The following is a 25426-nucleotide window of genomic DNA, read 5'->3' on the forward strand; positions in this document are numbered from 1 at the left end:
CTTGGAAACCAAACTTTAGGTTTCAATAAAGTAATTTTAAGAAAGTGATGCAGCCTACTTTTTCCTTCAGAGTTAAAATGAAGTTGATCTTTGTGATGTTGATATATCAAATTAGTTACTAATGCAACAACCAATTATAATTAGTTCTTTGTTTAACATTGCACTGTTTTAACAGAGGACCCAGATGAATTACATTTCCTAGTTCTAAAAGATTCAAGTGTAGATTGTTGTGCCCTATCCAGATAATTGAAAGGTCATGGAAAATGGGGGCAAAAGCACAAGATTGAAGAACAGCCAATGTTATCCCAATGTTTAAATAAGCGAAGAAAACAGAATGAGAAAGCTCTGTGCAAGTGAGCTTGACTTTGATTTATTGAGAACATTCTATAATGGCAAACATCTAGAAAGGAAAGCATTGATTACAAAGTGCCAGACTGATTTCATCAAGAATAGGCCATCTCAAATCAACCTTATTTCCTTTTTTTTTTTTTACAATCATTTAACTAGTAGTTAAGAAGACTGCTGTGGGTATAATCTACCTAAGATTTTAGCAAAGCTTTTTATAAAAATATCTCCTAGTAATCTTGAGGAGAATATGGGAAGATGTGGATTAGATGATAATATGATCAGAGAGATTCAGAATTGACTGGGGGGCAGCTGAGGGCTCTTCCAACTCTCATATTCTGTGATTCTAAGAGTTTAAATAAATTTCATGCTTTGAGTCTTGAGAACATGTGTGCTGGCAAGGTTTTTGTTGTTGTTCGGTCATGTGCAACTCTTTGTGACCCCTTTTTGGAGTTTTTTTGACAAAGATACCAGAATGGTTTGCCATGTTCCTCTCCAGCTCATTTTACAGATGAAGAAACTGAGGCAAACAGGGTGAAGTGACTTGCCCAGGGTTACATAGCTAGTAAGTGTCTGAGGCCAGATTTGAACTCAGGTCTTCCTGATTCCAGCCACGGTGCTGTATCCTCTGTGCCACCTAGCTGCTTGCTTGCAAAGTCAGTAAACCCTGGTAGTGTAAGGTATGGTAATTCCCAAGTTATCTAGATGAGAACAACAAGCCAGAGAAGTGAAAATCATAGATCTTTCATCTCAGAAGGGAACCTCTGATACAAAAGTTATGGTCATCTTCGGCCATATGTGAGGAGACACGGCCTTTCTTTTCACTGTTTATACTGAAGAAAAAAGAGCCTCAAACATTTGTAAATAAAGCACATATTTTATTAGAACACACTACTCTATTCCGTTCACCATCAGAGGGTAAGTGTGAGCATTATTAGAACTCTTTGGCTGCAGAGTGGAATCACGAAATCCAAGGGAACCTCCTCTGAATGACAGCTGCAAATGGATGATGCCTAAAAAGAAAGGTCTGCGCAGATACCAATATGAAGGATGCCCAGGAGTCCAACTTTGGCACAACCCTTAGCACCAGCTAAGAGAAGGAAGAGAAAGAAGAAAATGATTACTGCAATTTAATCCCGGAAACAAAAACCACTCACATTTTAAGGATCTTTTTTGCATTCACAAATTCTTTGAGTATCTGGGATATGGTTCATTTGGGTTTGGTGACATGAATTCATCAAGAACAGTTATGTATTCTCTGGTTATTTCATCTTTGTGAGCTTCATATACCTCCCGGGCTAACTTACAGAATTTGAAACCATGGTCCACCACATGAAATCTCTCTCAAAATGTAGGGTACCTATTAGGCTATGTCCTACTTTCCTTTATGGGCAGCTAGGTGGTACAGTGGATAGAGTGTAGAGTGTCGGGAAGACGTGAGTTCAAATCTGGCCTCAGACACTTATTAGCTGTGTGACTCTGGTAAGGACCAAGTCACTTAATCCTGTTTGCGTCAGTTTCCTCATTTGTAAAATGACATAGAGAAGGAAATGGTAAACCACTCCAGTATCTTTGCCAAGAAAACTCCAAAAAGGGGTCAACATATAACAAGAACAATAACTTTCCTCTGTTTGAATCATGCCTTCACAGATGAAGTGTTCACTTTTCTCAAATGTTTCCATCATGTCTATCTACTTCAAGTCTCAATTAGGTTCAGAATGATAATTCCCCTTGTTGCTTCCTTTACTTTTTAAAGGATGAATTTTTTATTAAAGCAAATCAAGAAATCATTAATTATCCTACTTTTGGCAAAATGAGAACTGCAGTCATAGCTGGATAATTGAAGTCCCCCATCACTACTATATCATAAGCATACTTTTACCCTGACTTCTTTACTTATCCTGCTCCTTTTGGATAAAGCAGTTTCTTCACAAATCATGTTCCAATCATGGGTCCTAACCCACTGAGTCTCAGCAATATCTTTGAGTTAAGACTGTGCCTTAATTCATTTTTGTGTAGGGGTACAAAATGAACAGAACCTTGAATTTGGAGTCAAAGGATCTGGGTTGCAATCCTGAATATGTTACTTACTCCCTATAGGATATGGGGCAAGTTACTAGAAGGTTTTGGATTTGGAGGGGACTTCATAGCTCCTTCTGAGAGGTGGGCTTTCCCCTTTCTCTTGACTAGTTCCTTATTAATTCTTCTTTCTTCTCTCTCTGTTTTCTTCCTGCTACAGGGGGAAAAATTTTTTGACTCACCTACTAATTTGTTGCCTTTGCTTTCTTACTATTCTTGTCCTTCCAGTTGTGCTTTGGTGTTTTTATTTACTTATTTTGTGTTTTTTGTTTTTGGCAGGGCAATTGGGGCTAAGTGACTCGCCCAAGGTCACACAACTAGTAAGTGTCAAGTGTCTGAGACCAGATTTGAACTCAGGTCCTCCTGACTCCAGGGCCGGTGCTGTGTTCACTGAGCCACCTAGCTGCCCTACTTTGGTGTTTTTAGCAAAAACACCCAGAAATGCTTCAATGACTTGCTGTATATACACAAATGGAACAAGCACTTTACTTGTAGAAAAACAACCCTCAAAGTCTTTCTACAAATCTTTAGACCCCCGTTCTGTTTTCCCCCAGACAATACTTGGTCCTGTCCTTTAAAGAAATGTTTGCTCTTTCTTCCCATTCCCATCTAAGCCAAGATTCTCATATGTGGAAGAAAACAGGAGATTCCAAGAACACTCCAAAGGTTTCCCATAATACACTCACTTTTCTTTTCAGCCACTTCAGCCTTGTACAGGGGCACATCTCTGCAAAGATCTTCTATGGGTGAACCGAACAGGATCCAATCAATATTGGTGAGCAGGGAATGTATCGGGTTGTACTTCACCCAAGTATATTCGGAAGAAAACATGGTTTGCATCTCCTGGATAAAAGTAGAATAAGAGACAAAAATGAAATAAGTCGACACTTTCTTGCGTACCTATATTCATAACAGAAATCCTATAATCATAATTATTTCATAAATGACTAATGATACATATCAGGGCAGTCCAAAATGCGGCCTGTGTGATTCATGCGGCTCACCTACAAGCATAGAAATTTACATAAATGCTTTAGTAAACAAAGTTGAGCTACTGCAGAGCTCTCACTGAAATGGCAAATCAAAATATATTGTCTGTTGTTTCAATAAAAACCTAAGGTTGGACAGCCCTGATCTATATCACCAATATATAAAAATGTTATTATAACTCCAAATCCTACAACACTTTTTGGTTGAGAAAACACTTTTCATATCAAACCTGTGAGGTAGGATGGGCAGGTATTGTCATCCCAATTTTACAGATGAGGACATGGAGAATCACAGAAATTATGACCTATCGGCATTTATCACAGTTCCTGGCACACAGGAGGAATGTAAATGTTAGTTGACTGACTACGGTCAGACACTTAGAGCTGAGAGTTTGTTCTATTCCATTGCTCTGTTTCTTGAACTATTTTCATAAGGGACCTCAAGACATTAAATGGTCCAGCCTTCAGACAAATAAAGCTTTATTATTCTTATTTTACAGAAGAGACCCTAGGTAAAGGGTGAGAGTCGGGGAAGGAGACTCTGATTTCCCGCCTCCCGTCATGCATCTCTTCCCACTACCCCATACTCTTTTTTTTTTATTAACAACAATTGTTCCTACCATGCTATGGTTAGTCATTCAGCCTAGAGCTGAGGAGAAAGTCAGCCACTAAGAGAGAGGGCTTCACCATCATTCCAGGACATCTTTAGTCCTCAGCTGAATTAAAGTCAGGGGAGTGAGTTGCCCAGTGTTCAGGTTCAGAGCTTCACTCTAAGTTTAACTCCTCACTTGACTAAGAGAAACCAACTGGCAGCAACTTGATGTGGAAGAATTTTAGTGATTAAGTCATAGGGAGGCAGCCTATTTCACTGGAAAATACACTATCCTGGAATTGATCAGTCAATCAGCAAATATTTGTTGAGCACCTACAACAAGCCAGGCAACATGCTAGAAGTCTGGAGGCCTGGGTTCAAGTCTCAGAGTGCTGTGCCACTAACTAACTGCATGGACTTCTCTGGTCTCTTCTCATCTCTGGGTCTTAATTTACTCATCTATAAAATGAGAAAGTTGTTGTAGATTATTTCTTGCAGTAACCCTTGAATCTCATACAGGGAGAAAGGGCTTTGAAGGAATAGGACGTACAGCTAAGTGGTGTTGTACGTAGATAGGTGAGCCTGGAGTCAGGGAGATCTGAGTTCAAATATGACATGACCTCAGGTACTTATTTGCTGTGTGACTCTGGGCAAGTCACTCAAAACTCTTTTTGCCTCAGTTTCCTCAACTGTAAAACAGGGATAATAACCTACCTCCCAGGGTTATTGTGAGGATCAACTGAGATAATAATTATAAAGCACTTGGCACATTGCCTAGCGCATAGTAAGCACTATAGAAATGTTGTTTTTTGTTCAGCTGCTTCCCACTCTTCGTGGCCCACAGACTTGTACACAGAGCTTTCTTGGCAAAGGTATTGGAGTGGTTTGCCATTTTGCAGATGAAGAACCGATGCAAATAGGGCTTAGGTGACTTGCCCAGAGTTACACAGCTAGTAAGTGTCTGAGGTCAGATTTGAACTCAAGTCTTCCTGATTTCAAGCCCAATGCTCTATCCACTGCACCACCTAGCTATTATTAAAGATGGGATATATCGGGAAAGGAATTTGTATAGTCCCAGTGAAACAAAGCAGAACGAATGCGAGGGCTGCACTTGCTACGCTCCACTTTTTACAATATTATATAAAAATCATGAGTCTTCTCCCTTTTGATTCCTAAGAACATTTAAAAAATATCTCTCTACTACATTAATCATGTAATATTATGCATTATATTTATTACATTTATTTATACTTACTATATTTGCATCTCATTCTCACTGGTCTATAAGCTCCATAAGGGAAAATACCAAGTTTTAGCTAAATTCTCCCTTTTTCCCAGAAAAGTGGTCCAAACAGGAGGTATTCAGTAAATGTCTGTTTTTGCTGCTGCTTCTTCTGGCTATAAATTCTTTATAATTACTATGAACATTTCTGTGCAGAAACTATTCCTGTTGCTCCATTTTACTGGGTACTGACTATTGAACCAGAGGTACGTAAGATTCCTACAGGCAGCATGGCACCATGAAAAGAACATTGGAATAAGGAGAGATGTGAGTTCTAATCCTGCTTCCCACACTTGCTAGCTATGTGACTATGAATATATGACTAAACCTTCCTCTGAGCCTCAGTTTACCCATTTGTGAGATTGGAATTATAACACTTGTAGTACATATTTAATGGGATCAAGGGAGGCAATTTACACAAAATGCTTTGAGCACCATATGGATGACAGGTTTTATAATTGGATGAAAAGAATAATAATCACCTTTCTCTCATAAATATATCGTTTGAGTGTATCCAGAGCAGGGATTTTTACATGGTCCATCTTCATGATATAGCAGGCTCTCCGAGAGAGGAGTCTGGAAGCAATGTAACCCTAAGAGTAGATAAGAGCTGAGTTATTGCCTGTTACTAGTGTTCTTTGTTTGAGACTCAGAGGAAGCTGACTTGGGAACACAAATTTAACTAGGGCGGGGAGAATGAGGCCTTGCCTCTAGATACCAAAATTTAAAAAGCACTGACTACATTTGTCGTCCTTCAGCCATGGAGAATGTCTGCATTTAGCACCTGGTTAGCAAGAATAGCTCATTAAAAAAGGAAATTTCCATATGTCTCCCTCCTTTCATGATGGCTTTCCCAACAGCCACCTTATGGGGTTCTCAGTGTTTCCATTACCACCGTCCCTCCAACTAGATTGAGGCTGTTTTTTGTGTTTCTTGCCCAAGTACATTTGAAGCCACTTGTTTTGGGTACATGACTTACGTGTTTGTAGTCAAATATGGTGGTGGAAGAGCATTTTCCTGAATGGACGTTGATGATGGCAACGTTTTTCTCATTTTCAATTTGCACGGTTTCCTGGACTGAGCCACCATTACTGGTAGTACTCATGTAGTTAAAAACCTGGATTTCAAATACAAAAAATTGTACATAATGTCTTTGTATGATAAACATTTGAAAGGGGTAGGGAAGGGAATGTAAAGCAGGAACAGCAAGAAACCAAAACATCAATCTGCAATGAGCAAGGAATAAACCCCTGAGGACTATTTCAAAGTCTGACCAGGCCAATTTAAAAGTAGGAAGAGAAGGCAACACAGCAATTGTAATCATTTCCTGGTCATTTTCAATTTGTATACACATATATGGAGCAGCTACATGGTATAGAGGATATAGCACTGGGCTTGGAGTCAGGAAGACTCATCTTCCTTTGCTCAAATCCAGCCTCAGACACTTACTAGCTGTGTGACCCTGGGCAAGTCACTTAACCCTGTTTGCCTCAGTTTCCTCATCTGTAAAATAAGCTGGAGAAGGAAACTGGTAAATCACTCGAGTATCTTTGCCAAGAAAATCCCAAAGGGGTCACCGAGAGTTGGTCATGACTGAAATGACTGAACAGCCATGACAAGATTAGATAATCTCAAAAGTCTCTTTGAGTTTTAAATAGGATCAAAAGGGTCATTCATTTAGATCAGAATTGATCTAGCTCATACAAGTCTTTCGTTTTACAGACGAGGAATCTGAGGCCCAGGGAAGTTATATAGGTCCCATAAGTATTAAGTATGAGAGGAGGAGTGTGGCTAGGTTCTCTGAATCCGGAGCTGGTGTGCATTCCATTATTCTAAATAGATGATACTTAAGAGTTCGAAAGTCCTGAGATACTCTTAACAGACTTTTGGTTGGCCAATAAGGGGGACCATTCCGACGCCTCTTCCTGGCTTGTCAATATGCCAGTACTCCAAGACACATGTCCTAGTTTGCGACTTGCCTCTACCATAAAAACTCCCTCCATCACTGCTAAGGGTGATGGTGCTTGACTTCATAGATAAGTCCCAGGGAGTTGCCTCAGGCACATTAGGTGAATTGCTCATAGGCTACTAAGCATTCCAGGATTAAAGCCAGATCTTGCCCCTGGGAGTCCAAAGCTGTATCCACTCCCTACTACCTGCTGCCAAGGCCTTGGTTAATTTTCATCCTTGTATCTAGCCAGTGCCAAGCATAGTACCTTATACCTAGTTAGCACGTGATAATGCTGGTGAAAATGAGTATGGAATTATTTCAGAAAGGACAAGGCTCTGCTCAGAAAGGCACCGTAGAGTAATCTGACCTGGATTTCTCTTTCTTACGAATTTAGTGGATTTCACTTTTCAGGGGAAAGCAAAACTTTTCCTATTAATAAGCTACTAAATTCTGAAATGAGAAAGTTTCTAAGTTTCTAAAGCAGCTAGTGACCTGGGATCATGATAAAATTTAAATACTTGTCTCCAACAAAGGCTAGGATTAGAGAAGTCTGGGAACACCACTTTCAATGGTAGAAGAAGTCTGGAATAGAAATATAGGAATATTTGTAGCATAACTCCTGTTTATAGACTGTTTTGCTCTGCCAAAGTCCTTCTCTGATTCTCACTGTGAAGCAGAGCTGCCCCTTGTACCCATCAGAGCACAAGCTCTTGGCAGGTTCAGCTCCAAGCTATAAAGCCTTCAGGTATCAGCTTGGTGATGGAACAGTACATCTACATGGAGGGATATGAAGACCTGGCTTCTCTGGCTTCCTTCAAGACAATAAAATTCAAATCTCTCCTTCTGTCAGAGGCTTTTCCTGGTCTCCCTTTCTGCTATCCCCCAGTGTCTTCCACCTGAGGTTGTTGTTCAATTGTTTCAGGCATGTCCAACTCTTTGTGACCCCTTTGGGGTTTTCTTGGCATAGATACTTGAGTGATTTATCATTTCCTTCTCCAGCTCATTTTATAGATGAGCAAACTGAGGCAAATAGGGTTAAGCGACTTGCCCAGGGTCACACAACTAGTAAGTGTCTGGGGCCAGATTTGAACTGAGGAAGATGAATCTTCTTGATTCAAAGCCGAGCACTCTAACCACTGTGCCACCTAGCTTCCCTTCCACCAGAGACTGCCTTCCATCTACCTGTATTTGTCTTGTATGTTCATAATTACATATTGTTTTCCCCGTTAGACTGTAAGCCCTTGTGGGCAGGAACCACATTTTTGCTTTTCATTATTCCCCTAGTCCTTAGTACAGTGCCTGGCACATAATATGTACTTAATAAATGTTTATTGACTGACCCATCCAACTAAATTTGAAGAGGTTAATGTCTAGGTTGGCTTCCCTACCTCCACCCATTGGAATCCCTAGCAGCTTTGAATGTCACTTCCTATAAGGAGTGTCCTATTAGTCCCACTCTTCCTAATAAATTTGTATTTATTTTGTGTCTACACATAGATGTGCACGTTGTTTCTCCCCGGCACAATAGAACCTCTTTGCACACAAGGACTGTTTCATTTTTGTCGTTTTGTCCTCAGCACCTACATCGGTGCCTGGCCCATAATTAGCTATAAAACATGCTTTTTGATTGAATCGAAGTGAATCGAAGAAGCATTAAGACAGGCCAGCTTACTCACCTCATTTCCGAGTGCCCAAGAGCAGAAGATTGAGAGCACAGCTAGAAGGAACACCTGAGGAACAAACGAGTCACAATTATTCTAGGCAGAAGTCACAGGCACTTTCACAAAATCCGTCAGTTCTGTGCCAGGGTGGAGTCCTCAGAACCCAAAGCCCTAGGAATAGCATTGTGCTCACACAGATGCTCCAGGAACCTCGTCTCCTTTTTCTGAGGAACCCAGGAGGCAGTATGTGTTAGGTGAGTCAAACCACCACCAGCTTGACCACCATTTCCCCTCAGACTCAAGCTGAGACAGCCTGGGACCTTGCACCCAAGAGCCTTTGGCATAGCAGTGCTTCCACCCCAATGCCCCTGATGTCTGCAGTCATCGTCCTGGAAAGCCACCCCTGTGGAGATGCAGTCTGGCCACTGCTCCTGCAGGTGTTACAGCAACATCTACTGAAAGTTCTTGTCAAACAAGTCTTTGGCATTGTCAGATGGTTACGATGTCATCAGTGGAAATGCTATTAAAGAAGGAACATCGAGATTTGTTTTGACCACTTGCAAAGAAACCTTCGAGGTGTGTGATCTTGTCTATTAGAATGCAAGCACCTTAAGAAAGGGCCAGTCTTATATTTGTATACCAACATTTGGCATGGTGCTTTGTACACAGTGAGTGCTTAATAAATACTTCATTCATTCATTCTCAGCTTTCCTGGAGAGTACTGCATTTTCCCTTGGACTTATTTCTCATTTCACCTTTCTACTTTGACTTTATCAAAGGGTAAGTAAGTAAGTGAGAGAAAGAAAGAACTTACTTCCACACTATAGATTAACTCTGTGGTGTCAGCCTCTCACTTGTAATAACCAAAATGCAAGAATAAGCATCGAGTGAGACCATCTAGCCCATGCGTCTGCCTTTGATATAAACATTTTTGTACATGTGGGCCCCTTTCCCCCTTGTGTGATCTGTTTGGGATATAGCCTAGAAGTGGTATTGCTGGGTCAAAGAGTAGGCACATTTTTATAGCCCTTTGGGCATAGTTCCAAATTGTTCTCCAGAATGGTTGGATCAGTTCACAACTCCACCATCATGGAGAGATTCCTCTTCTGGATGTCCATTTCAAAGATTATGGGGGTGAGCTGCAAATGCCTCAGTTTTCCCACTTTCATTCCATTATCTGAATTCACTGAAATCTTTTTTTTAAATCCATTTATCTTTAGCCTTTCCCTGGCAAGAAGTAATATGATGTAGTGGCTGCCCCCAGAGTTAAAAGGATCTGGGTTCAAGGCATCACTCTGACATATAACTTTCCAGTGGCCTCAGACAATTCTCTAAGACTGGGCAGCAGAAGAATAATTTCTGACTTGCATGGAGGCTGGGAAGTGGGGAAGTTTCTTATCAGGAAGACCCTCTAGCAGGGTACAATGGAAGGAACTATGGCTTTGGAGTCAGAGGAACTGGGTTCAAATCCTGGCTCTGCTGTTTCTGTCTGTGTGACTTTGGGGAAGTAATTTCACCTCTTTTAACCTCTGTTTTCTTACCTGTAAAATGAAGGGATCTGAATAAAAATAATAGCTAGAATTAATGTTGCAATTAAGATTTGCAAAACATTGTGCATGATTTCTTGTTTGATCCATAAAACAACCCTCGGAGGCAGGTTTTATTATTATTTCCATTTTACAGTTGGATGACTGAGGCTGCGAGAGGGTTAAATGACTTGTCTGGAGTCACAGAGTTAGCAAGTGTCAGGCAGCATTTGAACTCGGGTCTTCCTGGTTCTGAGTCCAGGATTCTATGCATTGTACCACCTTACTAGATCAACTCTAAGTTCCCTTCCAGTTCTAAATCTATGATCCTATAAGATATCTGCATTCATTCACAGGTTCAGAATGAACCCCTATGCCCACTACCACCACCACTACCACCACCGCCACAAAAAAAGGATTGATGTTTCAGGGGATATGATTTGACCTACAAAATACATAAATCCATGTAATCAGACATCATTTTACTCTAATAAAGTCTACCATAATTTGCTAATGGCCTGCCCATTAATTATCCTACACAATGTAAGTGATCCCCACCTTGTCTCCATACATCAAATCTCCAAGTTGGTAGGGGAAAGATTCCCTCTTATTTTCCTGAAACCAAAACAAAATTTACAATGGCAGACAGACTGATGTGGTGGGAATATTGATTTCTTGGATGGATCTCTAATCTCATCAATTTGGATGTTCCCTCCAGTTTTGGAGATTTCAGGCCACCCATGCCTGACCGTCTAGTACAATTCTTTTTCATGACCTCCCCAAAACTTGCCATAGGAGGGTCATAGAAAGCTCTAGAGGTCCTTCTCACTGTCTCCTGATATTGTAAGGGTACCAGTGGGGCCTATGGTGGTCCACCTGTCACCCTTTGCTGTTGCCATGTGAGTAGCCCATCTTTTAACAAATACTGGTGGTGTCCAGAGAAGCAATGTAGAGGAAAGGGAAAATATTATGGGTACCTCTGTGTGTGTATGTGTGTGTGTGTGTGTGTGTGTGTGTGTGTGTTTGTGTGTGTTTATAGTGCTCAAGAGGGGAAAAAAGGCAGGAGTGGGCTATCAGAGGATATTAAAAACAAACTTTTCTTGCTTTACAAATTTCTAGCTCTGTTATACCATCTGAGACTTTCCTTTGTGTTTCTCCTTTGGATCATCTGTTTCACTGAAATTTCTAGACCCTCCCTTCTCCCACCCCCCCCCCCCAAAAAACACAAGAAAGAAATTGTGGTATATAAGAAAATAGTTTTTTCAAAAACCATCTCAAATGTTTTCCCAAATATCCCTTTCTGTTTGGTCTTTTTCGGTAGGATTTCCAAGTATAACCAAATACTAATAAAAGGCCACAGATAAACTTTGAAAACTGTAAGAGACCTCAGACACCATTTGGTCCAACCCATACATGAAAGGAATCTCACCATAATATACCAGGTGAGTGGTCTTCCAGCCTCTCCTGGAAGATCTCAAAGATAAGGAACTTGTTCCCCTAACAGGAACCCCTTTACTCCATCCTACCCTTACCACTTTTAGATGGCTTAATTGTTAAGAAGTTTGAGGATTTTTTTATATCAAGTCTAAATTTTCCTCTTTGCTCTCGGTTCTTACTTCTGGAGCCAGAGAGAACAAATCTAATACTTCTTCCACACATATTCCTCTTTCAAATACTTGAAAACAACTGCCATGTTCCCCCATTTCAGTTGGAGAGCTAACGTTATAATGTCACAGAGTTCAATCTACTCAAATTCAAAATGCTTCTCTCTGAGGCATCCAAGCATTTAACTTAAAACCTCCCATTGTGCTTCCCAACCGTTTGGGTGAAGGTTGGACAAGTTCACCTCTGAGTTCCTTTTCAACTCTGTAATTCAAGGTTTCTGACCATTTTTAGGAGCATACAAAGCAGTGTAAATACTCACATGAGTCCTCATCTTGGTGGCAGGGAACTTCTGAGACTGTAGGAAGCTCAACCGTCCTGGCTTCTGCCTTTTTTATTGATCTGGAGGTATAGGGAGTTCCTAACAGAGATATCTCTTTGACACGCCACAGCAAAGGTCTTTATCTCGGGACTAGGACCCAGAGCAGGCCATGATATGGCCAAGAGGAGTTAGTCACCCTCCCTTCATCATTCGGTAAACATTACAGGCTTATCAGTGCTCCATTTTCTAAGAGAAATCAGTGTACACCCTTGTTTCTTCTAGTCTTTTCGTTTTATTTTGTTCGTTGTGTGGGGCAATTATATAAAGTCCTAAGAGTTTCCTTCTGCAGCTGTAGAACACAAACCCCAAGGGATTGTAGAGACCACCTAATCTGATGTCCTCATTCCATAGGTTAGGAAATAGAGGCTTTCCCCACTGCAGTTGGGGAAGTGACTTGCCCAAGGTCACACTCAGCTCATAACTGTGATTTTGGGCAAATTACCTCACCTCTGAGCTCATCTCTATATCTCCATTTAGCTTATGATCCAAGTATTTTCAAGTTAGGATTTGAACTCAGGTCTTCCCTTTCCCAATGTAGGACTCTAGCCAATATACCACATTGTCTTGAATTGTCTTAGAACCTTAGAATTTGGAACTAGAAGGAACCTTAAATGCCATCTAGTCTTGTCCTCTCAATCCATGGATGAAGAAACTAAGGAACAGAAGGAAGTAACTTATCCTAAGCTGCAAAAGTTGGAATAAGCAGAGATGAGATTCGGACCCAGGTCCTTTTACTTCAAATACAGTGTTCTTTCCACTGAACCATGCTGCCTCACTTACAGTCAAAATTGTCCCTTGGTATATCACAGCTGTTGGGCACCTAGGTGAAGCCATAGTGTACAGAGGGCCATGCTTGGAGTCAAGAAGACTCATCTTCCTGAGTTCAAATCCAGCCTCAGACACTTAATAACTGTGTGACCCTGGACAAGTCACTTAACCCTCTTTGCCTCAGTTTGCTCATCTGTAAAATGACCTGGAGAAGGAAATGGCAAACACTCTAGGATCTTTGCTAAGAAAACCCAAAATGAAGTCATGAGGAATTGGACACAACTGAAATGACTGAACAACAACGATTGACACACAGTAAGTGTTTAATCACTGTTTTTTCACTCATACATTCATTTACCACAACCTATTCATACATATCCATACATAGCTATGTGGAAGATGCCAAGGTCACCCACTGCATCCCTGGCCATCACCAGGCATCTTGATTTTTGCTTTGTCACTGGATTTCAATGACTAGAAGAGAGAGTGAGGCTGACAAATTTGTGCAACTCTGCCTTGCTTAAATCCAATTCATGCACCAGCCAAGACATCATCCCACAATGTCATTGGTCCTCTTTAAAAATGAAGGACAAACAACAACAGCTATTCTATTTAGCTCTGAGTGATACTCAGTTTTATTTCTTCAGAGACTACAATGTTCCATGACTTGTAGCCATATCACACCAATAGAATATCTGGTGCTAAAAATGATGGGTATTCACCCATGGAGGAAGATCAGGGTTGGCTGTGTGGTTGTGCAATGTTAGGCACAGAGATGAAATGTAAAATGACTAATAGGCAGAATGGCCAAACAGTGTTATAACTTGATGAAGCTTATGAAACAGACTTTCAACAGATCACAACAGTAATTATGAGCAAGGTATTAAATGTTGTTTTAATCATTCTGCAATGCACGTTATGATTCTTCGACACTTCTATATATTCATCTCAGATCTTTACTCTTTTGTGTGTGAGAAAAAATGACTAGTTTCACACTTAAAAAGAATTATAAGCCTTCTATATCCTTTGCTTCCCCCCACCCACACCTTTTCACACATACACTTTGCCTTAGACTTCCAGAACACAAAGGAAGGGAGGGGGGTTTTCCTTCCCACACTATACCCCCAAAAGAAGAAAATGGTAACTTACAGGAGAAGCACATGGTGCTCAATCTGTGTACCAAACCAAGCCTGAGAAGGAATTTCTTCTGCTGTCTGTTTCTTTTTCTGAGCACAGGTCAGGCACTAGTGATCCTGAGGATGGATTTTTCCAACCAGAGGTAAAGAGTCAAGTGTTGGCCTCTCAAAGGGAGAAGACATCAATAGGTTATTTCTTGAAAAAAGATACTTTGTGTCTGTGCATATGCACACACACATAATACACATATTATGTATGTATATATATATATACATATATATATATGTATATATAAAGTTTTAAAAATTATCCATCTAGTGCCCTGTCATAGTCTGGCCAATAGGCATGTTTTATCCACTTGGTGTTTTTGTTTTGAGGTAATCAGGGTTAAGTGACTTGCCCAGGGTCACATGGCTAGTTAATGCCTAAGGCTGGATTTGAACTCAGGTCCTCTTGACTCCAGGGCTGGTGCTCTATCCACTGTGCCACCTAGCTGCCCTTCACTTGACTTTCTAATGTAGATAGTTAGGTTGAACACTTTTTAATTGCAATGGCCCCTTCCAGGAGGCTTTGTAATATTCTAGGGCTTAATTTAACCAGTACAGTGTCATCTCCAAAAAGGATGCATCTGAAGGACCTCACCATCTTTATGGAATCACTCTTCAACTTGGACTCTTCATTGGACATCCTCCAGGGTGAAACATCCTGTTTTATCCCTCATCTGATATTAATAATTATAGAGTCATCAAACAAGTTTCTCTCTGTTGTTACATCTTTCAAGTGTAACCCCTATCCCCAAGTCCATTGGTATGGGACTCTCTCCTTACTGGTATAGATGAATGGTCTGCTCTGCATGGGGAGTGGTGTGGAATTGGTGAGAGATGAGAGCTTCAGTTATTGGCACAGTCCCCAACATTCAGAGGCTCTTGGTTTTCAGCTTCAAGAGAGAAGATGGAAAAGGCCAATTCCACTTCAGGTTCAGATACCAGGAAAATATGAGAGGAGCAGGTGGTCTCCATCATATCCTTATTTCCAGCTTTCTGTGGGAGAGAAGAGGTATTAGACTGTCTACCCAACTGAAGGTCTACAGAGCTGTTGTGCTGACCTCGTTGTTATATGCCTGTGAAACTTGGACAGTATATGAGCGCCATGTCAGGAAACATGACCTCCATATGAATTGTCTTAGGAAGAGTCTGAAGATCGCCTGGCAGGATAAGGTACCAGACACTGAGGTCCTTTCTCAAGCTGAACTGCCAAGCATTCAAACTCTGCTACAGAGGGTGCAGTTCTGATGGGCTGGCCACATTGTTTAAATGCCAAAAGTACGTTTGCCTGAAAGACTATTTTAAGAAGAATTCAAACAAGGCAAGCTCTCACATGGAGGTCAGAAAAAAATGATACAAGGACACTCTTAAGGTCTCTCTGAAGAACTCTGGCATCCATTTTGAGACATGGAAGACACTGGGCACAGGGTCACCCAGCATGCCTTCATCAAAGAAGGCACTGTATTCTATGCGCAAAGCAGAACTGCAGTAGAAGAAACCTGAGTCCTTATAAAAGGATTTGTTCTGTGAAGTTTGGATTTGGTCAAAGGGCTCCAACTGAGGACCTACAGGGACACATGTGGCCTCGAGGCCCCAGGTTCCCCACCCCCGATAATGACTATTTTTACCTGACCTGTGGTAGAGCCTTCCAAGGTCATACTGGTCTGATCCTCCACAGTTGGACACACTGTGCCTTAACCCCAACACAGTGATGTCACTTTGGTCCTCTTTGAGAACTAAGGATAGTAAGTATTACCGACTTGCTACTCTAGAGATTTAGATAAATATTCCCCTTTAGCGAGATCCAGGACACTCTCTCTTGGTTAAGCTGAGTAACGTTGCTCCCAATGGGAGCGATCCTTCATTCTGTATTTTCTGGTACATATTCTCCTATATATACCTTCTCTGATTTCTGTTTTGCTACAATTTGGATAAAAAGGCTTCTTTGCTATTGTCTATGTATGTTCATTGTGGAATTGATATTAGGTGGGAAAGGGATCAAGTTTTAGATATAGAGCTTAGGGTCCACTTGTCTCCCCAAATGACAAAGCAACCAAAAGTTAAATGGAGTCTGATCCTATCCCCTAGACTAATAATATTTGAGGGAGCAAATACTTATAATTCTACTCTTGTATCCCCCTCTCCCTTGGAGGAGAGCAAAGTGGCAGCCTCTGGCCCCAAACTCTTGCTTCCTTTCCTGGCAGGAATAAAATTCTCCCTTGGTTAAGGGTGGAGGGAGAAGAAACTAGAGACATCTATCTTGCCTCTCTGAGCTATACACAAGGCCAGGCCTTTGCCCATACATGGGTCCCTCTATATATGCAGCTCCATATTCTTGCACAAGGAATCTTGCATAATTTTTATGTATAAAAGGAGATACTTTGTTGTGAGAAAGACTTTTGATGAATCAAAACCTTTTTAATAAACAATAGGCATAGTGAAATCATATTCTCTACACTTTTCAATCAATTGTGTAATGGTAAAGCTATGGAATTGAGGAATATCACTTGTGAAATGCTGCCTATTCTCTACTCATCAAGCCCTCATCAAGGATGCCCTCAATGTATGTATATGTGTACTAGTCTCATAACTATTACATGTATGGAAAAGTAGGCATATAGGCCTAGCTGTTGGTGTTAATTTGGAAGTAATAGTGAGTCTTTCCTACAAGATTTTACAAATGAGTTTACATTTTAAACCAGTGTTGTTCTTGGTTGCCCTGTCTCTCCTCCTGGCAACTAAATTAAGTGTTTTTGGATTTAGGTACTTTTTTTGAGGTGGGGGGGGGGAAGGCAGGGCAATTGGGGTTAAGTGACTTGCCCAAGGTCACACAGCTAGTAAATATATCAAGTGTCTGAGGCTGCATTTGAACTCAGCTCCTCCTGACTCCAGGGCTGGTGCTCTACTCACTGTGCCATCTAGCTACTCGGATTTAGGTACTTTTAAGGCTCCTTTGATCTCCCCATTATGACACTTGATCTACATTGGTTAAACTTCTTATGCAATTATTGTAACTAGTTTATAATTTCTTCAGGTCACATATAACTTTTTACCACCATTAACTTATTTAAATAAATCAGACTTGAATTGTTCTAATTGCACACAGTATGTTTTTCCTTTTATTTTTATGCTTTTTTCTAAATTTGTACTGATTTTGGTTTTTGCTCCTACCAATTGGTAGTTTAACTATACCTATAATTAACAGTTAATTCAGGAATGATATCCACATGAGTAATGAATCATTTCCTGTCTATTAAAATTGAGTTATTTTGGCACTGTTTGGTGGTTGCCATGTCTGTTGACTTTTGATTCTTTAATCAAATAAAATATGCATGATGGGTAGTTAGGTAGCCAGATTATACAGCATTTTTTATGAACGTGCCAGGCACTGTGCTATAGCCACATTGTAGGTTGTCTATATGTCTTTGTCCTCTTCCATTCATTCTGACTGGTACATATTTTCAATATATTTTTCACTGTCTTTTCCTATTATCACCTTTGCATTGATGTCACCAGATATTATAGCATATGATTTAATCTGGAGGATCTTCTTGAATTTTATGTAGAATTTCTCTTTCCATTTTCTGAAATAGTTGAACCTGAGAGGAAATCATTGTCATTTTTTACCAATGCATATCATGAGCACTGCAATAAAAATGACCAATTATTCCAATAATTATGTTTCTTTTTGCCTTTAGATGCACAATAAAACCATTTCCATCAGCTCTTTCATTTACCTTCACCAGGCAAACCTATGAGTGATCCTTCCTTTTAACTGAAGCTTCCGTTTTATCGATTGGTTTTATTCAAAGCAAAAATGTCAATATAGAATTCCATTTTTTCCAGTGCCATGTCCATCATTGATTGTTAGAAAGAATCCCATTATTTAGAGTAATCAAAAGCTAAGTTAATGTTTATAGATGGCTAAAACTGGTGTGATTCTTAGCACCTATGAATTCTTTTCTCTTATTCCCCAATCATTGCAATAGCAAAATGAGGTTGTCCCTACCTGAGAGCTGCCATATTCAAAGAATTCATTTTCATGTGGTAACCCTGCTGGTGATGAGCTTTCCTGTCCTTAGCTATGTCAGGCTTTGGATAGCAGACTCAGTCTGCTTCTGGGACTGTATTTAAAACCTTCCTGGAATTGGACTTCTGGGGGTGGAGCAAAGACGGCGGCTGGAAAGCAGGGACGTGCATGAGCTCCCCACCACATCCCTCCAAAAACCTATAAAAAATGGCTCTGAACAAATTCTAGAACTGCAGAACCCACAAAATAGCAGAGGGAAGCAGGGATCCAGCCCAGGACAGCCTGGATGGTCTCTGGATGAGGTCTATCACACATGGAGTGGAGGGGAGCAGAGGTCAGCATGGGAGGCATCAGGACCAACCAGACCAGCAGCCGGGCAAGACAGGCCCTGGCACCCCGAATCAGTGAGCTGTGGCAGTTACCAGATGTCTCAACCCACAAACACCAAAGACAACAGAGGAAGTTAGTGGGAAAAGCTGCGGGGGACAGAGTTTGGGTTCGGCCACCGCCCCAGGAGCAGCAGGGGAGGTGCAGCTACAGAACTCCAGCTGCAGTTACTTCCAGCCCCAGGCCCACATGGTGGGAGGAATTGAGTGGCAGATCAGAGCAGGAGTGCAGAGCCTGCTGAAGATTTGCGTCAGGTCCAGGTTGGTGGTTCTTGAGGAAGGAGGAGTGCTGGTGTGGCAGAGCTGGCTGTATAGAAATAGCTCTGAAATCAATAGCGCATCCCCTCAAGCTTGGAACAAAGTACTCTTTGCTCTACAAGCAATCATACCCCGACAAAAAACTCAAGGGTCAAGTAAGTTGGCTGGGAATATGGCCAGGCAGCGAAAACACACCCAGATTCAGTCTCAGACTTTGGAATCCTTCTTTGGTGACAAAGAAGACCAAAACATATGGCCTGAAGAAGTCAACAAAGTGCAAGAGACTATACCAAAAGCCTCCAAGAAAAACATGAACTGGTCTCAGGCCATGGAAGAGCTCAAAAAGGAGTTGGAAAAGCAAGTAAGAGAAGTAGAGGAAAAATCAGGATAAGAAATGAGAATGATGCAAGAAAACCATGAAAAACAAGTCAATGACTTGCTAAAGGAGACCCAAAAAAATACTGTAAAAAATATTGAAGAAAACAACACTTTAAAAAATAGACTAACTCAAATGTCGAAAGAGCTCCAAAAAGCCAATGAGGAGAAGAATGTCTTGAAAGGCAGAATTAGCCAAATGGAAAAGGAGGTCCAAAAGACCACTGAAGAAAATACTACCTTAAAAATTAGATTGGAGCAGGTAGAAGCTAGTGACTTGATGAGAAATCAAGATATTATAAAACAGAACCAAAGGAATGAAAAAATGGAAGACAATGTGAAATATCTCATTGGAAAAACCACTGACCTAGAAAATAGATCCAGGAGAGATAATTTAAAAATTATTGGACTACCTGAAAGCCATGATCAAAAAAAGAGCCTAGATATCATCTTTCAAGAAATTATCGAGGAGAATTTCCCTGATATGCTAGAGCCAGAGGGTAAAATAGAAATTGAAAGAATCCACAGATCGCCTCCTCAAATAGATCCCCCCCCCAAAAAAACTCCTAGGAACATTGTCGCCAAATTCCAGAGCTCCCAGGTCAAGGAGAAAATACTGCAAGCAGCCAGAAAGAAACAATTTGAGTATTGTGGAAACATAATCAGAATAATCCAAGATCTAGCAGCTTCTACATTAAGAGGTCAAAGGTCTTGGAATACGATATTCCGGAGGTCAATGGAGCTAGGATTAAAACCTAGAATCACCTACCCAGCAAAACTGAGTATCATGCTCCAAGGCAAAATATGGATTTTCAATAAAATAGAGGACTTTCAAGCTTTCTCAGTGAAAAGACCAGAGCTGAATAGAAAATTTGACTTTCAAACACAAGAATCAAGAGAAGCATGAAAAGGTAAACAAGAAAGAGAAATCATAAGGTACTTACTAAAGTTGAACTGTTTTGTTTACATTCCTACATAGAAAGATGATGTGTATGATTCATGAGACCTCAATATCATAGTAGCTGAAAGGAATATGCATATATATATGTGTATACATATATATATATATATACATATGTGTGTGTCTATGTATGTATATATGTGGGTATATATATATATGTATATATATATATACACACAAAGGGCACAGAGTGAGTTGAATATGAAGGGATGATATCTAAAAAAATAAAAGCAATTTAAGGGATAAGAGAGGAACATATTGAGAGAGGGAGAAAAGGAGAGATAGAATGGGGTAAATTATCTCACATAAAAGTGGCAAGAAAAAATGGTTCTGTAGGAAGGGAAGAGGGGGCAGGTGAGGGGGAATGAGTAAATCTTGCTCTCATCGGATTTGACCTGAGGAGGGAATACCATGCACACTCAATTGGGTATCTTACCCCACAGGAAAGAAGGAGGAAGAAGATAAAAAAGGGGGGATGATAGAAGGGAGGGCAGACAGGGGGAGGAGGTAATAAAAACAAACATTTTCAAAAAGGGACAGGGTCAAGGGAGAAAATTCAATAAAGGGGGATAGGTTAGGGAGGAGCAAACATAGTTAATCTTTCGCAACATGAGTATTGTGGAAGGGTTTTACATAATGATATGCATGTGGCCTATGTTGAATTGCTTGCCTTCTTAGGGAGGGTGGGTGGGGAGGGAAGAGGGGAGAGAATTTGGAACTCAAAGTTTTAAAAACAGACGTTCAAAAACAACAATAACAAAAAAAGTCTTTTCATGCAACTAGGAAATAAGATACACAGGCAATGGGGCATAGAAATTTATCTTGCCCTACAAGAGAAGAAGGGAAAGGGGGATGGGAGGGGAGTGGGGTGACAGATGGGAGGGCTGACTTTGGAACGGGGCAACCAGAATATATGCCATCTTGGAGGGGGGGAGGGTAGAAACAGGGAAAAAATTTGTAATTCAAACTTTTGTGAAAATCAATGCTGAAAACTAAATATATTAAATAAATTTAAAAAAAACCTTCCCACCTTGGTGGAGGGAACAAGAGAACACACATTTGTTAAGTACACACTATGCACTAGTAGGGCAGCTAAGTGGTGAAGTGGACAGAGTGCCAGACCTAGAATCAGGAAGACTCATCTTCCTGAGTTCAAATCCAGTCTCAGACACTTAGCTGTGTGACCCTGGGCAAGTCACTTAACCCTGTCTGCCTTAGTTTCCTCATCCGTAAAATGATCTGGAGAAGGAAACAGCAAATCACTCCAATATCTTTGCCAAGAAAACTCCAAATGGGGTCATAGAGAGTTGGACACGACTGAAACAACTGAACAACAAAAATATGCTAGGATCTGTGCTAAGACCTTTACAAATATTATCTCAATTGATCCTAAGACTGAAAAGAATCTGAAAGATCTTGATCTCTGTTGACATGCTTTCAAGAACCCACAATCACCTTCTGATGCTACAATAAGGCATCAGAATAGCTCCTTGTGGAGGATACTTTGTCTAGCTCAGCAAAACACACACACTGCATTCTGCTCACCAACATTGGCAGACCATTCAACATCGATCTGGATAGGGGTTATCACCTGGGTTTTCAATTATGAGAATAATTTCATTTCCCTCAAACAGGGAAATGATGAGACCCGGGACAGCAGTGTGTCTTGCACCCTTGTGTGGGTTGCAGAAAGTGGGCACTTCCACCAAATCAGTTTGCATTGTATGAATATATGTTGTATTTAGAGCAATTTAGTGTAAGCTTTGTCTAAGTCTCTCAAAGTCACAGACCTTATTGATACATGTGGAACAAAGGGGAAGAGTCTACCCTTTTAATTGTTCCTAATATCTTTTTCTTGCTTTCCTTCTAACTTTGTACGACTTTTGATCTCCAGATTGGTGGTCTAGCTGTATTTATAGACAGGAGAAGAGCAGGAAAAATAACCCTTTTCCCAAGAGTATTTCAAGTAATAATAACAGCTCACACACTTCCACTTCTGGAGGTCTCTAAGATTTACAAAGCACTTTCCTCACAATAACCCTTTGAGATAGGTGGTATAAGAATTATCATCTTAATTTTATAGATGAGGAAACAGACTCAGAGAGATGAGGTGATTTGCCTAGGGTCATGTACTTAATAAATGTTGGAATCACGATTCAAATCCAGATCTCCTGACCCCAAGTAAATTGTTTTTTCTGTCCTCCCCTCACCCCCATAATTAGATTGTGAGCTCCTTTAGATCAAGGACTGTCTTTTGCCTCTTCTGGCATCCCCAGAGCTTAGCACCATGCCTTAGGTGTTTAATAAATGTTTAGTGACTGAACGACACCTGGCTGCCTGTAAAACACTATGGTTATTATAGAACACTGAACTTGAAGTCAGAAGGCATGAGTTCAAATCCTAAAGTCATCCTGTTACTCACTGTGAATCTTTGGGCAAGTCATTTTTCTTCTGTAGCCCCAGGTTTTTCATCTGTAAAAAGAGGTGGTTGGAGTAGATGATTTCTGAAGTCCCTTCCAGCGCTAGGTGACAAGAAAGTCTAGCTACAGGGAGGAAGGACATTGGAACAACAACCTTCCAGTACTAGGTGACAAGAAAGCCTAGCTACAAGGAGGAAGGACATTGGAATAACAACCAAAAAAAGCAATGAATTTGGAATCAGAAGAAATGAGTGATAGTCCTGGTTCTGCCACCTACAGTCATGTGAGCTAACTCATTTCACTTTTTGGAACCTCAGTTTCTTTGTCTGTAATATAGAGATACTTTCACTACCCACTTCTCACAACTCACAGGGCAATCCTGAGAATGGAACAAGATAATGGCAGTAAAATGCTTTATGCACTTCAAAACCTTATGTAAATGTCAAATGTCATTCAATTTTTCTGGCACTGAGTATATAGGCTAGGACTTATGGACTTGAATATTATGTGGTGTCAAACTCAAATAGAAAGCGATGGGGAGGTCACTAGACAGTACATAAGGATCTTTGTGAGTGCATATTGACTTAGAAAACCACATATTAACATTTTCTACATTTTATTATATTTTAATTTATTTTGTTATGTATTTCCCAATTATATTTTAATCTGGTTTGGTTGTACCCTGGAATGTTTCCAGCCTTAATTTCCCATATGTAAAACGCAACCACACTGGAGAAGGAAATAGCAAACCACTGCAATGTCTTTGCCAAGAAAACCCCATGGACTTTATTCTGTTTAAAGTGGGACATGACTGAATGACTGAACTATGCTAAATTAATCTATTAGGAAAGAGATAAATCAAGCAAGTGAAAGGGTGGGTGGCTCCCCAGAATTAGGTGATAGATGCCTTAAACAAATACCTGAACTAGCCAACTAATATATTAATTTACTGGGAGGAGTTCCAGGGTGTGGAGTATGCGGGAGGAGGGTGGGAACTGGAAGGAGAAAGGGTGTAGCAGGTGAGCCACCCTGAGCAGAGGGGCCACATGGGAAGATGCTGCCTAGGTCCTCATGGAAGTTCTGGCTGCTGATTCCAACATTTTTAGGCATTGAATGATCACATGTATTAAAGTGTATTGAACACAAAGAAGACCACAGTGATTCTCTTCCTCAATTTAAAAATTGCATAGGACAAACAGGGAAAGAGCTGGGAGAGTAGTGGAGGAGAAGTGAATAAAAGGAAATTTTGAAAAATGACTGGACTTGGAAATGTAAAGTAACTTATCAGGATCACAGAATGTTAGAGAGCCAGATAGGTTCTTTTTAGACCAATCTCTTCATTTTATGGACAAAGAAACTGGCATAAAGGTGAAGTCATTTGTTCAAGGGTCCCTTCCAGATCTATGGTTCTTTGAGGGTCCCCCCCCCAAAAAAGGGTCACAGACACATACAACCATGAGATTTAGAGAAGGAAAGGGACCTTTGAGATTGTAAAGGTTTTTAACCTTGGGTGCACAGACTAGGGTAGTGGGGTCTGTAAACTTGGATGGCAAAAAATTACATCTTTTTTCAATATAATTGGTTTTCTTTGTATTCCTATGTATTTTACTATACACATTTAAAAGCATTACTATGAGAAAGGGTCCATCCATAGGGTTTACCAGACTGCCAAAGAGATCCATGACACAAGGGTTGAGAACACCTGTTCTAGTGTTAGTCTGACCCTTCACTTCATAGATAAGGAAACTGAGGCCCAGAGAGGTATTATGACATTCCACAAAGTGACATTTTAGTAAGGCATAACTAAAGGATACTTTTAGCCCAATTTAGTTTATAAGTTGGGGCGGTTAAGTGGTGCAGTGGATAGAGTACTGGGCCTAGGCCTTTAAGACTCATCTTCCTGAATTCAAATTCGGCCTCAGACACTTAGTAGCTGGGCAAGTCACTTAACCCTGTTTGCCTCAGTTTCCTCATCTGTAAAATGATCTGGGGAAGGAAATGGCAAACAACTCCAGTATCTTTGCCAAGAAAACCCCAAGTGGGGTGAAAAATGTATAAGCAAGAACAAAAAGTTTATAAATTTCTCTGTACTTCACCCCTTGGATAACCCGTTGCATGGTGGAAAACATTCTGAATTTGAAGTCAGAGGACCTATGTTCACATTTCAGCTCCTCTATTTGCTTGGCTGACCTTACACAGATCATTTAATTTCCCTTGGTCTCGGTTTTCTCATCTGTCAAATGAAACCACTGAACTAAATGATCTCTAAGGTGATCACTAAGAAATCACTGAGGTGATTTCTCTTCCTACTCCAAGTCTATGATCCTTGTCATCCTGATGAATATCAGGCCACTGGACCCAGATGGCTCTGGAGGAGAAAGTAAGGCTGGTGACCTTGCATAGCCCTCCCTCACTCAAATCAAAGTCAACTGCAAGTCATATCATCATTTTCCTGATACCATGGTCCTCTTCAAAAACGAAGGACAAACACAACCCTGCTCTAAGTCTATGATCCTATCTCCTACTCTTCTAATCCCTGAGAGTCAGAGCCATTGATTATTTTGAAAAGCCCCTTCCCCTGCCCAGCCTGCCATGTCAAGTACCCTTAGGACAAGACTCTACAGCTACTCCTCCCTCC

At 40.6% G+C, this 25426-nt stretch overlaps 1 protein-coding gene across 1 annotated transcript; it reads right to left on the reverse strand.

The window, feature by feature from the left end:
* Positions 1-1358: 1358 nt before the first annotated feature.
* Positions 1359-12361, reverse strand: GKN2 (gastrokine 2). The gene is made up of 6 exons (XM_036750006.1): positions 12350-12361; positions 8915-8968; positions 6267-6404; positions 5770-5880; positions 3111-3267; positions 1359-1435 (listed from the first exon to the last, which is right to left on the reverse strand). Exons 1-6 carry the CDS (start codon positions 12359-12361, stop codon positions 1359-1361), a joined length of 549 nt encoding a protein of 182 aa, XP_036605901.1.
* Positions 12362-25426: the final 13065 nt, after the last annotated feature.

This window comes from Trichosurus vulpecula, chromosome 3 (assembly GCF_011100635.1).
Source record: "Trichosurus vulpecula isolate mTriVul1 chromosome 3, mTriVul1.pri, whole genome shotgun sequence".
NCBI lineage: Eukaryota > Metazoa > Chordata > Mammalia > Diprotodontia > Phalangeridae > Trichosurus > Trichosurus vulpecula.

What these genes read in the sequence shown, in the direction of transcription:
- GKN2 (XM_036750006.1), bottom strand. An exon ending in CTTGGGCACTCGGAAATGAG is followed by an intron (nt 6,405 to 8,914) that starts GTGAGTAAGCTG and finishes TTTGAAATCCAG; the next exon opens with GTTTTTAACTACATGAGTAC. An exon ending in CCATATTTGACTACAAACAC is followed by an intron (nt 5,881 to 6,266) that starts GTAAGTCATGTA and finishes ATCTACTCTTAG; the next exon opens with GGTTACATTGCTTCCAGACT.